This window comes from Delphinapterus leucas, chromosome 15 (assembly GCF_059928025.1).
Source record: "Delphinapterus leucas isolate spDelLeu-1000000601 "Yukka" chromosome 15, BTC_Dleu_Yukka2, whole genome shotgun sequence".
NCBI classification, from domain to species: Eukaryota; Metazoa; Chordata; class Mammalia; order Artiodactyla; family Monodontidae; genus Delphinapterus; species Delphinapterus leucas.
Genome location: NC_143143.1, coordinates 58,620,518 through 58,634,889, shown reverse-complemented (window position 1 = coordinate 58,634,889; position 14,372 = coordinate 58,620,518). Strand labels below are relative to the sequence as shown.

At 37.9% G+C, this 14,372-nt stretch overlaps 1 protein-coding gene and 1 pseudogene across 6 annotated transcripts in view; one reads left to right on the top strand and one right to left on the bottom strand.

Annotated features, from left to right (window-relative positions):
* ATRN (attractin) overlaps positions 1-14,372 on the top strand; it is a 171,456-nt gene that overhangs the window by 63,577 nt on the left and 93,507 nt on the right. For all 6 annotated transcript variants that reach the window (XM_089896619.1, XM_022592878.2, XM_089896620.1 and 3 more), the window contains exons 7-10: positions 10,346-10,436; positions 11,346-11,589; positions 12,323-12,506; positions 13,511-13,665. In XM_089896619.1, coding sequence (XP_089752745.1) covers positions 10,346-10,436; positions 11,346-11,589; positions 12,323-12,506; positions 13,511-13,665 — 674 coding nt within the window. The remainder of the gene's footprint in view (positions 1-10,345; positions 10,437-11,345; positions 11,590-12,322; positions 12,507-13,510; positions 13,666-14,372) is intronic.
* LOC115803397 (heterogeneous nuclear ribonucleoprotein A1-like) lies at positions 4,245-6,867 on the bottom strand (annotated as a pseudogene).

Below are 14,372 nucleotides of genomic sequence, written 5' to 3'. Positions count from 1 at the left end.
CATAAGAAAACTCTGAAGAAGGCAGTCTTATTAGGGACCTCAAGACCCAAAACATGACATAATGGTAAGTTCCAAGGGTTTTCCTTTAATCTCATATATCTCAGACTTGATGTTGGAAAAATCAGCAGTCTGGAAATGTTAATAGGTATAAGCTGAAAAAGCCCCAAGAAAACCCTGTTTTCTCTAGCCCGAGGACCAGGAAAGGGGCAGCTTAGCAAGACAGAAAACTTTTAGAAAATAACCACTCGACCTTAGACAAACAGCACAGAAAAGACTGTGGCTTCACCCCCACCCCTGCTAGCAAAGTGTTAGTATAGAGTCTAGATTTCCACTTATGCCAGGATAAAGTGAGGTGCTCCAACCACCACCCCTCATCCCACCAGAGTAGGGTTAGAGAAGGCCATATAGGGAGCTGAGATTTACTTCTCCACCAGGCATTAATGAGGCCTCCCCCACCCCTGTGACATCAGTGGAGACACTGTGGGGAGCCTGGATTTCTACCCCTGCCTGGCAGCAACAGCAGTAATGAGTAGACTTTCCCTTTCTCCACGGGGGTGGTGTCAGAGGAGGCCTGCTATAACAGAAGATTTAAATAAGGTCCAGTCTCATGTCATGATACCCAAAATGTTGAGATTTCAATTGAAAATCATTTGTCATGGTAAGAGCCAGGAAAATCTCAACTTGAATGAGAAAGGCAATCAAGAGATACTGACACCAAGGTGACACATATATTAGAGTTATCTGACAAAGATTTTAAAGCAGCCATTATAAAAATGCTCCAGCAGTTCTCTCAACAACAGAATGGAGAGGACAGAGGAGAGAATCAGTGAACTTGAAGATAGAACAATAGAAATTCCTTAATCTGAACAATGCAGAGAAAATAAAACATTTAAAAAATGAACAGAGTTTCAGAGACCTGTGGACTGTAACAAAAAATCTTAACATTTCTGTCACCAGAGGAGCCCTGGAAGAAGAGGAGGAAGAGGGTGTGTATGAAAAAGTATTTGAAGAAATAATAGTTGAAAAGTGCCGAAGTTTGGCAAAAGATATGCATGTACAGAGTCAAGAGGTTAGGTGAACTCCAACAATCCCAACTCCCACAGGAGTTTACATTTCATTAATTCTTTCTTGTTCCATCTCTCATTCTCCTGCTCAGCTGTCATACTGTCTTTTCATTTTTTAGATCTCCACCACATTTTCTCCTGTTTTCCTGCTCAGCTAGTGGCCTTGTTTCCCATTTCTGTTTTGAAAGATAAAGGTTATCAAAAGAGGACTTCCACAAACTCCCACCACCACATTTAGCAGTTACCTACATATTGCTCATTTTTCTGTCTTCTGTTTCTTTACATCAGAACTGTTCAGTGGACAGTTTCTGTTTTGGTTATGATGGGAATGCTCTGTGTTTACACTATCCACATGTGACATTTACATGTCACTATCCACATGTGGTTATTGAGCACTTGAAATGTGGCTAGTATGACTAAGGAGTGGATTTTAAATTTTCAGTTCTTATTCCTCATCTTACTTGATCTTTCACAAACATTCGATAAAACTAGTCTCTTCCTCCTCTTTTAAACAGTTTCTTCACTTGGTTTCCAGGACTCCGCACTTCCTTGACATTTTTTCTAACTGCCCATTCCTTCTCAGGCTCCTTAGCCTGATGATGTGCCCCAGGGCTCAGTCCTTGGTCCCCTTCTGTGAGAGTGTGTATTCACTCCCTTGGTGATCTCATGTAATATCTTGGCCTTTATGCTGGTGACTTCCAAATTTATATCTGCATCCTAGACTTATCACCTGTTCCCATATCCCCACCTCTTTATTTGACATCTCAATAGGCATCTAAAACTCCATGTGTCCCAAACTGGTCTTTCCTCCAAGCCTGTTCTTGCCCCAGAAGTCCCTATCTCAGTAAACAACCACTCCATTCTTCTATTTGGCTTAAGCCAAAAATTTCAGAGTCATTCTTGACTTCTTGTTTTTTCACACTCCATATCAGTATATGTATTAGTTATCTCTTGCTGTGTAAATTACCACAAACTAGCAGATTAAAACAACACACATTTATTACCTCATAGTGTCTGCTGCTCAGGGTTCTAGGCATGGCTTAACTGGGTTCTCAGCAATCAAGGTGTTACCTGGCCTGTGTTCTAATTTAGAGGTTCAACTGGGCAGGAATCCATTTCCAAGCTCACCCATTTCCTGGTGGTTGTAGGACTAAGGGCCCTGGCTTCTTGCTGTCTGTCAACTGGAGGGCACCTCAACTCCTGGAGGCTGTCCAGAGTTCCTTATTGGCAGGGTTTCCCCAGTATGGCTGCTTACTTATCAGGCCACAAGGAGAGTCTCTGGCCTGAGTCTGCTAGCAGGATAGATGTCATGGAAATGACATCTCATTATTTTTGCCATATTCTGTTGGTTAGAAGCAAGTCATAGATCCTGCTCACACTCGAGGGGAGGATACTATATACATGGGTATGAACACCAGGAGGCAGGGATCATGAAGACCACCCTAGTGTCTGTCTGCCACAATATGTCAGCAGATCTTGTTAGCTCTTCCTTTAAAATCTATCCCTAGGGCTTCCCTGGTGGTGCAGTGGTTGGGAGTCCGCCTGCCGATGCAGGGGACGCGGGTTCGTGCCCCAGTCTGGGAGGATCCCGCGTGCTGTGGAGCGGCTGGGCCCGTGAGCCGTGGCTGCTGAGCCTGCGCGTCCGGAGCCTGTGCTCCGCAACGGGAGAGACCACGGCGGTGGGAGGCCCGCGTACCGCAAAAAAAAAAAAAAAATCTATCCCTAATCTAACCACTTCTCACTACTTCTAGTGTTGCCACCCTGAGAAGTAAAGGTAAAATTAAAGGTGTGAAGGTGATTGTCCCTTCCACTGTTATACTAGATATTATGAGTCATATATTCTACCATTTATGTGATTTTTGTACTTCTTCCTGTCATCATCCTCCCTTGAAGTAAGAAATCTGGGAGTCATTTTGATACTTCCTCTCCTTTACCTCCTCATAACATAATCTCATGTCAAGCCCATCAACTCTGTCACCAAATACATGTCATATTCATTCTTTTCTCTCTTAAGACCAGCTCGCCAATATCTCTCATCTAGGATTCAGCAGTAGGTTCCTATAAAGTCTGTCTGTTTCCATTCATTCTGCTTAATTCATTTTCTAAATATCAACTGGGGTGATTTTTTAGGGTATACATTTTATCATTTACTACCTTCTTAAAACCCTTCAGTGACTTCCCATGGGACTTAATGATCCTACCTGATGTGACTGCTGCTTACCTTCCCATACTCAACTTGCTCCCCTCCTGCCCCATCAGCCCTCTTTCCTTACCTAAAACTCCTTATGCTTGCTCTTCCCTTTATCTAGACTGTTCCTGCCATTGTACCTCAGGGCTGGTTTCTTCCTTTACGTATCCTGTCAGTTAAATGTCCCATAGTGAGATCCTCCCCGATCAGCTAGTTCAGACAGGTGCTCCCTGGTTTTTTTCATAGTTCTCATTTCCTTTAGAGCAGTGTTCATAATTTTTATTCTACTTGTGCCCATTGCTGTGCTTGCTCATTTTCTGCCTTTTCCACTATATGTTCTCCAAGGTTAGAGACCTTGTTTACTCAATTCGGCTTAGCTTATAGAATGTGCTCAAATAAGTATTTATCAAATGAATAAGAGAGTAAATGAATTATCTATTTATTTCACAAATATTTGTTCTTAGAAATATAGATGTTACCTACTACTTTTGACGGGTGTACCTTGTAAGCCATGTTTATTTTTTTTAATTTTATTTATTTTTAAGAGGGTATTAAATAGTTTATTGATTACCCATGATAATGGGTGATAAACAAGCTTCATTCCCATCTATAACTTTATCTTGTACCATAATAATTCTATTTAGATATATTGCATAGGATGTGCCAACAATCATATTAATAACCAAAAAACTCCATGACTTTGCTTGGGTGACCCTTTTAACGGTGAACTCCAGGTCACAATACAGTAACTGTCAGTTCAACTACACCAAGTTTCTGAAGATGTTGGCTTTATTCACAAGCAGGTTGTGAATAAATTTCAAATGGAACCTGGCATCACCCTGAAGAAATTCTGACCTCACACTGTTGCAGTCGTTTACCAAAATGTCTTCAGAGTAGACTAACTTTACAGAGCACGTTTTTTAAAAAGGCACATTAATTCAGCGTCATGATCAGACGATTATATTTAGCAATCAACAGCATGGGCGCAAAAAAAAATTACATTAAAACCCTTTGTTGGAATGCTTTACACTTTCCACAGAATAGAAACTAAAATAACCTGTTATACAGTTAGTCGCGAATACAGTCCTCGAGGGTTTTTTGCCCATACACAGGAGTATTGTCTAAAACATGTCTTCTTTGAAGCAGCTAGGCCCTGCCAGCACTGTGCCTGGCTGAGTTCACAAATCTGTTGTAACCTGTAGCTTCCCTGTCACTTATCTGGCTCTCCTCTCCTGCGAAGCTTTGTTTCCTGGCAGTCATTAAAACCTTCTGCCAGTGCCATAGCTACTGCTGCTGCTGGAACCGCCATAGCCACCTTGGTTTTGTGGTTTGGCAAAGTACTGGCCTCCACCACCATAAGGGCCAGAACTTTTGCCTCCAAAGCTTCCTCCTTTCATGGGTCCAAAATTTGAAGATTGATTGTTGTAATTGCCAAAATCACTGTAGCTTCGACCACCTCCAGAATTGCTTCCATCATTACCAAATCCGTTATAGTCATCCCCACTGCCACCATAGCCACCACCACCACGGCTGCCACCAAAGCCACCTCAACCACTGAAGTTTCCTCCACGACCAAAGCTGCCATTCCCACCAAAACGCCCTCCACGACCACCACCAAAGCTTCCAGAACCACTTCGACTTCTTTGGCTGGATGAAGCGCTAGCCTTCTCTTGCTTAGATAGGACTTTCCTTACTTCACAGTTGTGGCCGTTCACTGTGTGATATTTCTGAATGACAGTCTTGTCTACGGAGTCATGGTCATCAAAGATTACGAAAGCAAAGCCTCTCTTTTTGCCACTGCCTCAGTCAGTCATGATTTCAGTCACTTCAGTTTTCCAGTACTGTTCAAAATAATCTCTTAGATAATGTTCTTCAGTGTCTTCTTTAATGCCACTAACAAAAATCTTTTTCATAGTTAAGTGGGCACCAGGTCTTTGAGAATCTTCTCTTGAGACGGCCCTCTTTGGTTCCACAACTCTTCCATCCACCTTGTGTGGCCTTGCCTTCATGGCTGCATCCACCTCCTCCACAGTGGCATACATGACAACCCCGAAGCCTCTGGAGTGATTGGTGTTTGGATCCCTCATCACCACACAGTCTGTGCGCGCTCCTCACTGCTCAGAATGGCTCCTCAGACTCGCATCAGTTGTTTCAAAGCTCAAACCTCTGATGAAGAGCTTCCGCAGTTGTTTGGCCTCTTTGGGAGACTCTGACTTAGACATGACGGCAGTGGAGAGGGAAGATGTCAATGATGCTTACTCGGCGGCGTCCACGTGCAGAAAGGAGTAATCTAACGAATGTATCTCCACATTTATTTTTTAGGTTTTAACATTTCTCTTCTTGTACTTGATCAAAACATGATTTTTACAGCTTTATGTATTTTGTGTAAATACTAATATAGTTTCAAATAAATTTTTACTAACTCATGAAAAGTGAATATAGTGACTCCTTTTAGAGGGAGTATTTCTGGAACTTAGATCATAAATTTTATCATTGTCTATACTCTTATATAAGCATATTGCAGGAACTGCCCTCTCTATTTTCTCCACAACCCTGTTAACCCAAAACTTTTAAGTTGCATTAAAAAGCAGTTCCCATTTTATGTCACCCAAGGGTCCTCTTGCAAAACAAATTATCTTGGTCATCTGGTTAAGATTTCTAATTGAAATGTCACTGAATTTCCTTCCCTTGAGCAAAAAAACAGGGTTTTTTTTAAGCTAAAAAAATAATAGTAAGAAATTTGAGCAACAGGTAACCACACAAGGTAAGGAGTATCACCTAATAAACTTAAAACAGACACACAGAAACAGCAAGCCCCCACAGAAACCATATGAGTGAAATTCTGAGAGTTCTCACTAATAGCCCCAAATCTAGAGAGAAGCAAACTGAGTGGGTATCATTGTTTTCTTGCCCTTTTAACTGAGTAGTGTAAGAAATAGTTGCTAAGGAGGATCAAGTGAAAAAGGGGGAAATTGATCAAGTGGCTGAGTCTGCCCAGAAGTCAGGGCTCCTATGTAATTTGGCTATCCCAAAATTTGAACCCTGGGATAGGATACTTAAACAAAATCTCCGAGGTGAATAGACTCTGGATATTTTATTCAAATAGACTGCACACCCCCACCCCCACCTGAGCCCCAGCATTTCTTCAGACTTCAGAAAAGTGGACATAACATAAAATGCCAACTCTCACACTAAAGCTAGGATGGAAAGATAAACTTGTCTTAGATACAGTGGAAAAAGAATTAAGAAATCACCCACAGTTTGCAAGTGTAATGTCTGGAGAGCAATGTCTACCCACAAGCAAGACAAAAGAAGTGACATTGTAGCAAATGCAAATATCTATGGTGAAAAGGTAAAGAGGAAAGAACACAGCCTGTAAAACTGGCAACAACTGATCATAGAGGAAAAGTATTCCTTCCAACTGCTTTGTGCTATGGATCAATATAATGAGAATTTGAATTCAGCAAAACAAGCTGAAAAGCAAGAAGATAATAACAATGAGATGAAATGGGAGAGTACACATGTAAAGAAATATAAATAAGTTACACACAGCAAAAACTACAATGAAAATCGAACTGCTGCCAGCTTGGTAGACGTGATTCCAATGAATACAGATGAAAAAGTTAAATAGTTTGAAAAAGCAAAGACATGGGAGACAGAAGGTCCAATATAATACAGATAATTGCTGTCACTGAAGAAAAGAACCTAACAAATAGAACAAGTGGATTGAAATAGTACAAGATGTTTCAGGAAAAATATTATAGTTGTTCAATGACAAAACCTGATTTGATCAAATTATTGAACTTGTAGGATAAACGGCAAATTATTGGGTGGGAAGCCTCAGGTAGTTCTTGACTCCTGCTGGCTGGGGTCAAGTTCAATTTCTGTAGAGCCTTTCCTGTGGTCTTTGGATGGCCAGACACTGTAATTGGAATACAAGGCCACTGTGAGGGGCAGAGGATGTGCCCTGTGGCATGATGGGCATTGTGTTACCAGCCATCAGGGAGGATTTTGTGAGAGAGGTGGCTGCACCTTTATGGAAGACACCTACTTCTGAATTCCTGAGGTTTGTCTTTGCTTAACTGCATGTCCAGATCTTAGAACTAATTGTTCAATATTCCTTTATCTTGGACTCAGCTCCCAGAAGAAGGAGCGTTTATTTGGCACTTGGCATTTCTTACAGTTTATTGCATCAACATTGTTCTTGTCTTGTGTTTGCTTCTCTGTATTGTGAAAAGAGTGACAACCTGTTATGTAAGTGTCTTTTGGCAGTTCATCTTAACCAGATTTGAGCACCTGCCGGCACCTTAGTGTCTCTGACCAGCTCTTGGGCTGACACGTTATTGATTGAGGAAGAGTAAAATGCATTAAGATACAGATTGAGCACCTTCCATGTTACTTGAAAGAGATATGGATTGGGTCACGTGGAGACTTGTTTCTGTGCTCCCTCTGTTTCTTTCCTTTCTTTCAAGATTAAAGAAACAGGCCTTTGGCTTGAACATATGGTATATATGTGTTTTTCAGAAGCCATGCTAGTTCTTCTTAGGAAACACTTTCCAGAATGCCATAAAAGTTGCAGTAGTATGCAGTCCATTTTGTTAAAACATTTACCTGGATGGATTTAAGTTATTTCCACCATAAGTAAAGTACAATATTGTGTCTTTAAAAAACAGTGAGAGAAATACATATATATTTATATATAATACATATATATATTTATGTATATTTATTTATTTAGAGAGAGGGAGGGAAGAAAGGAGGGGGAGAGAGAATGAGAATGATTGAGACTTCTGACTTCCAAGCAGAAAAGCAAACCACACAAAAGTGGAAAAAAATCAGATTGGCCTCAGACCTCCACTGGCAGCATTCAATACCAGCAACATTCAAGGGAGCAGCGTCAGCAAAGTTGTGTGGGAAAGAAAGGATGGCCCATGAGTATTACATGCAGCCAAGATGTCATTCACCTCTAAAGCTAGCAAGCGGATATTCTTCAACATGAAAGAATTTACGGGGAGGAGCACGTATAATCTCCACTAGGAATAACCACTTGACAGTGCAGTCTAGCCAATTAAGAATTAAAGACTCAAGAAGGAGAAGTTGTGGTAAGAGGACTGTGAGGAGACTGATTCGACTAAAATACAGATCCAGTACTAAATAACTATGAAATTATAGAATGGAACATGCATGTTTTGAACCTGAACAATGTAAAAATTATATAACAAAAATTGGGAGAAGAAATGGGAGGAAATGTGGGTGCCAATGTTTTCAACTTTCAAAGTAGGAAGTTAGTGGAGTCTGTCCAAAATTAAATTACATGTAATTTTAAAACTAAAGGGAGTTTACTCTCTAAATAACTTTTCATGTATTTAAAAAATGTAGCATATTCAAAAAAATACATAAAATAATAGCTGGTATTGATTTAAGTGTTATTCATATTTAATGAATGTCACTATTTTATGTTTTCTTCAAATCATGTATAAAATATTTAAAACAAAGGAAAAGGTTTAGAGAAAAATAATGAATGCTAATACATTCATCATCCAGGTTAGGAAATAAAACATTGCTAATATAGTTAAGATCCCACATGCCCCTCTGAAATCCCAGAGATAATCAATATCCTGATATTGTGATGTCATTTGTTCACATACTTATCTTTAGACTTTTAATATATATGAACATTTTTAGAGTTAATAAATTTTCTTGTTTTAGTCTTTACAGGAACACTATTCTGCAGTTTGCGTTTTTAGCTTAACATTGTTTCAAGATTTGTGTTAATAATACATTGCTTGAGTATATTCACTCTATAAATGTTATATAGATATCTATAATTTATTAATCCATTTTCTATTGATGGATATTTATTTCTCTTTTTTGCTATTACGTTGTGATAAAACTTTCTTACATGTTCTTGTTTACATAATTTAAAAATCTTGTATTCAGGGAAACTTATAGAAAAACATTTAAAATATAACAGTATTATTGGTTTTCCTTTGGTTTCTTTTTTCTATTAAATTATATAAAATTAAAATTAACACTGTTTATTAAAATTCACCTATATTAGGATCCCCTTTATATAAATGTATATTATCAGTCTATTCTTCTATCTGTATGTATGCATAGAAAATGTGTGGAATGATGTTTACTTAATGATATTCATTTCTAGATGACAGAATGTGGGGTCATTTTTATTTTTTATTTATTTATTTTTTTGCGGTACGCGGGCCTCTCACTACTGTGGCCTCCCCCGTTGCGGAGCACGGGCTCCGAACGCGCAGGCTCAGCGGCCATGGCTCACGGGCCCAGCTGCTCCACGGCACGTGGGATTTTCCCGGACCAGGGCACGAACCCATGTCCCCTGCATCGGCAGGCGGACTCTCAACCACTGCGCCACCAGGGAAGCCCTGGGGTCATTTTTAAGTTTTTGGCTCTTTGCTTTTTTTGCATTGATTACCCTTTTTATAGTGAGTATGTATAATTTTAATAAAAACAATAGAATGATGTTTTCCTCAAAAACAAAACTAATATTCTGAGATATTGAATGTGATTAATGCTGCAATGTAAGAGTATAAATGATTTTCTTTGGGGCATTTTTATATTTTAAAGGTCTTTAAGTGTATTCATAGTATAATTGAAATGCTATAATGATATTCTAGTTTTTTTTAAAATATTACTTTTTAAAATAAATTAGATAAAGAAAAGGAAAGGCTAAGAATTTTTTTAACTTAGTTATCATCCCTTTTTCAGTATTTGTCTTTACTTTTGCATGGTTAAATGAAAGAAAAGTTATAGTAATAAAAGTTCCTTGAGTATAATGCAAACCTGCAAGTGATTTAGTGTGTAGAAGAGGTTTTCAGGAAGCATTAGAAAATTCCAGTAGATTTTCTTTCTCGTCCCAGAGCTGTGGAACCCAGCTCCCCCTTCCTGAGTTCTCATGTGCCCCATAGGCCCAGATGTTAGGTTTGTTTGCCCAGGTACCTCACCATATCCATTGCAGATTTAACGAGCATCTCCAAAGTGGATTAGATCACAAATAACGACTTCAAGATGTTCTGTTTTGTCATTTGGGTGAAAATATGATCTGTTTGTTTTGTAGGTATGACCTTGCTTCTAGGGAGTGGCTTGCACTGAACCGTTCTGTGAACAATGTGGTTGTTAGATATGGTCATTCTTTAGCATTATACAAGGTAAAATGTCTCCACTCTGTACTAAGCTAGAAACTCAACTCTTCCACTGTTACTTTCTCATATTATGTGATTGAAATAGCTATTTAGTGTTGGATTTTTTTCCTAATCTTTTTTATTGTGGTAAAGTATGTATAACATACGTAGCCATTTTTAAGTGTACATTTCAGTGATAGTAATTTCACTCATAATGTTGTGCAGCCATCATCACCATCCATCTTGGTAATTCTTTTTTTTTTGCTTTGTTTTTCATCTTTTAATTCTTTTGATCTTGTAAAACTGCAACTCTATGCCCATTCAGCAATAATTCCCCATTCCCTCCCCCTGCCTGCCCCTGGCAACCACCATTCTACTTTCTGTTTCTGATTTTGACTTCAGTGTTGGTTTTTAATTGGGGGAAAACTTTCTAATGTGGGGGGTATATAATTAGCTAAGTTGTAAGTGGAAATTAAAGTTGAAACTACTTTAACCCGGGAGATTTAAGTGGATTCATATTCAAACTGGGATATTATGATTGTGATACTAAATGGTTAAAAATTAATCTAGTGTAGGTTAGCTTTTACGTTCATTAGCAGGTTTAGCCAAGGATAGCGACTTTACAATGTAATTGAGTAATCATTTTCATTTCCCTGTTTTTTAGTTTATTTCAACTTTATTTTTCCAAGCCATTTTATATTGTAAAAGATTTTGTGTGAGGAAGTCCAAGAAAAGTGGCAAAGTATTAGGGATATAGGTTAGATTTATTTTATTTTGTTCTTTCTACATCCTTTACCTAATAATTCACTGAAAGGTGCTTTTCACTAACACTTTTTAAGCTAAGAATAATATTGAGGTTTTGAACTGTTCCTTTTTCTGTGTTTAGATTTGATCCTTTTGATGTTTTTTAGAATTTTGTTTACATTTTTTCCATAGGATAAAATTTACATGTATGGAGGAAAAATTGATTCAACAGGGAATGTGACCAATGAGTTGAGAGTGTTTCATATTCATAATGAATCATGGGTATTGTTGTCCCCTAAAGCAAAGGAGCAGTATGCAGTGGTTGGGCACTCAGCACACATTGTCACATTGAAAACTGGCCGAGTGGTCATGCTGATTATCTTTGGTCACTGCCCTCTCTATGGATATATTAGCAATGTGCAGGAGTATGACTTGGGTATGTATATTTTTTTCAGTGAATCGTTTTTGAATGTCAGATTTAAAATTTTACTCTTATTATTATGACTGTTTAACAAGATTCAACCTAACATTGACCCAGTACTTGATCTTGAGATACAGTTAGCATTGATGAATTGCCAGTGAAGTTTAGATTATTGATGGTGCTATGTGGTATATATTTGTTACTGTCAATTTGGCAAGGAGCCAAAAATAGCACTAAATGCTATGAGTGTTGAAAATAAAATAAATAAAAAGGGTTTGAAACAACAAATACTCTGAAGAAAAAAAAATATTTGAAAAGCCCTTTAGAGATTGGTTTAATGGAGCGTGATTTCCCCTTAGTATATAATCTTTCCTTTGGTTAAATTTTATTATATTTGTTTTTGTGGATGTGGATGATATTTTAAGAAAGTAGGCCCGTAAAGTACATCTGCAAATTGGTCAGTAAAGGTCATGGGGAATTAAGTGTTCAGTTGAGGGGGATCTGAGTCTTTTAAATTTAATGTAATTCTTTTCCTACATATGAGAACATCAGAACATTTAACAGGTTGAAATTTGGCCACCTGGGTTTGTTACAAGTTTTAGATGGCCTTCCTTTAAAAATAAAATGGTTAAAGAAAGTTACATGTATCAAGTCTCCTGAAATCTCTTCTCTTGTCTTAAGCTAATTGGTAATTTTAAGTATTAGGAGGAGCCTGCAACATTTGCCTTTAACTGTTTGCCCTTTCCAGGTAAGAACACATGGAGTATATTACATACCCAGGGTGCCCTTGTCCAAGGGGGCTATGGCCATAGCAGTGTCTATGACCACAGGACCAGGTCCCTGTATATTCATGGAGGCTACAAGGCTTTCAGTGCCAATAAATACCGGCTTGCAGATGATCTCTACAGATACAATGTGGACACCCAGATGTGGTGGGTGCTTTTTCTTGAGCTTTCACTTTAAGGTGGGAATTCTGGCAGTTGCTGGGAAAATTGTGCTACATTTTTGTTTTCAGGCCTTGCAGATAATTCTCTTCATCGTTGTAAACAGAAATTGTGAAATAAGCAGAAGGTAATAAAGTAGTAGTATCTATAATTTTGTAGTAGGTTGATTAGAATCTTGGGTTTTTTTGTTGTTGTTTTTTTTTGACTGTTTTTCAATTTTCATACACTCAGTACCACTGTAAAATTTTAGCTCTTCAGAATCCTAAGGAATAAATTGTTCTATGTAGCTGAGTTTATGCACACTGTTGTAATTAAGTAGAATATATCCACTTTTTAACCTTTTCTTGTTGACCAAGGTGTTATCATTAGGGTCAGTTACTGGCATCATTCCATGAAATCATCAAACAGAGGTGGTTCAGTACCTAAAAGATTAGAGCTGTCCTCACTCTACTATATATTGATCTATATAAAGTATGCTAATCTTAAAAAATGTAAAGCAAATTTGAGTTACGAAATAATATAATTATAAAGCAATGGTTTCTTTTCATATTTCCTTACACATTTGAGACCATGCTGTGGACACCATTTTACATTGTCTGTCATTAAAATTGTCATTTTTAGTGACTGTGTAATACTCCATTGTGTGGGTATCCTGAGCCCATACAGTTGGAAGTTTTGGTTTCTAGCTCTTGTCTTATTAATAAAACATATGTAAGCTTCCATCCATATTTCACATAATATCTACTCAGAAACTGGAATTATAGAGTATGAACATTTTTAAGGCTCTTAACATATCTTATCAAAATTCTCATACGTCTTTCAATTTTACATGTTTATTGTTGAGAAAGTTACTTATATACAGAGAAAAATCTAGAATTATTTGCACACTTGGATCTGAAGTTAAGAAAATGGTTATGTTTGTATTAGCAAATAGATGATAAATATTCTAAAGAACTAACCTTGTATTTATTATTTTTAAATAAACTTAAAAGGACTATTCTTAAGGACAGCCGATTTTTCCGTTACTTGCACACAGCTGTGATAGTGAGTGGAGCCATGCTGGTGTTTGGAGGAAACACACACAATGACACATCCATGAGCCATGGAGCCAAATGCTTCTCTTCAGATTTCATGGCTTACGACATTGGTATGTTTCCCAAAGCCATTTTAGCATTAAGAATCTTTTTTGTCTGTAAAAAACGTTTTAAAAGAAACAAAATATTTCTGGTTAAAAATGGTCAAGCTATTTGAAAGAGGTCCAAATGGAATTTTTTATGTTAATTTGACTGATATTGTAATCTGTTAAAAAGCATTACTTCTATATTAAATTCTTTTTGAAGTCCCTCCTTTGATGAGTTGGGGTGATTGGGCTCTCCTGTGTCACACATAAAAGCCTTACATAGTAATATGTGTTACGTAGTTGTGACCACCAGCATTGTGTTAAGTTGGTTTAAGTTTAACTTTATCTTATTCCCTTGAAACTGGTTTCACACATTCTTGATGTAATACTTGGACAGCGATTTTTTAAGAATTTGGTGTGGTAATGTACTGACCAGAAGAGGGCAATATTGATTCATGCAAAACAGATATGAGAAATTCTTTAATATTTATCACATAGCATATGATATAAATATAAATATCATCAGATGTTCTTTTGTAACAGACATTTATGTGCCAGCCACTGAACTTATACATTGGGGATCATAAGAGGAATAAGTTACAGTCCTTGGCCTCATGGTGGGGGAGGCAGAGAACTGAGCAGACAATATAATTGCATTCAGGGTGTTACTTGCTCTGAGAAGAGCATATGAGAGCACCTGTGAGCATCCCTTAGTTCATGAGGGGTAAGGGCTA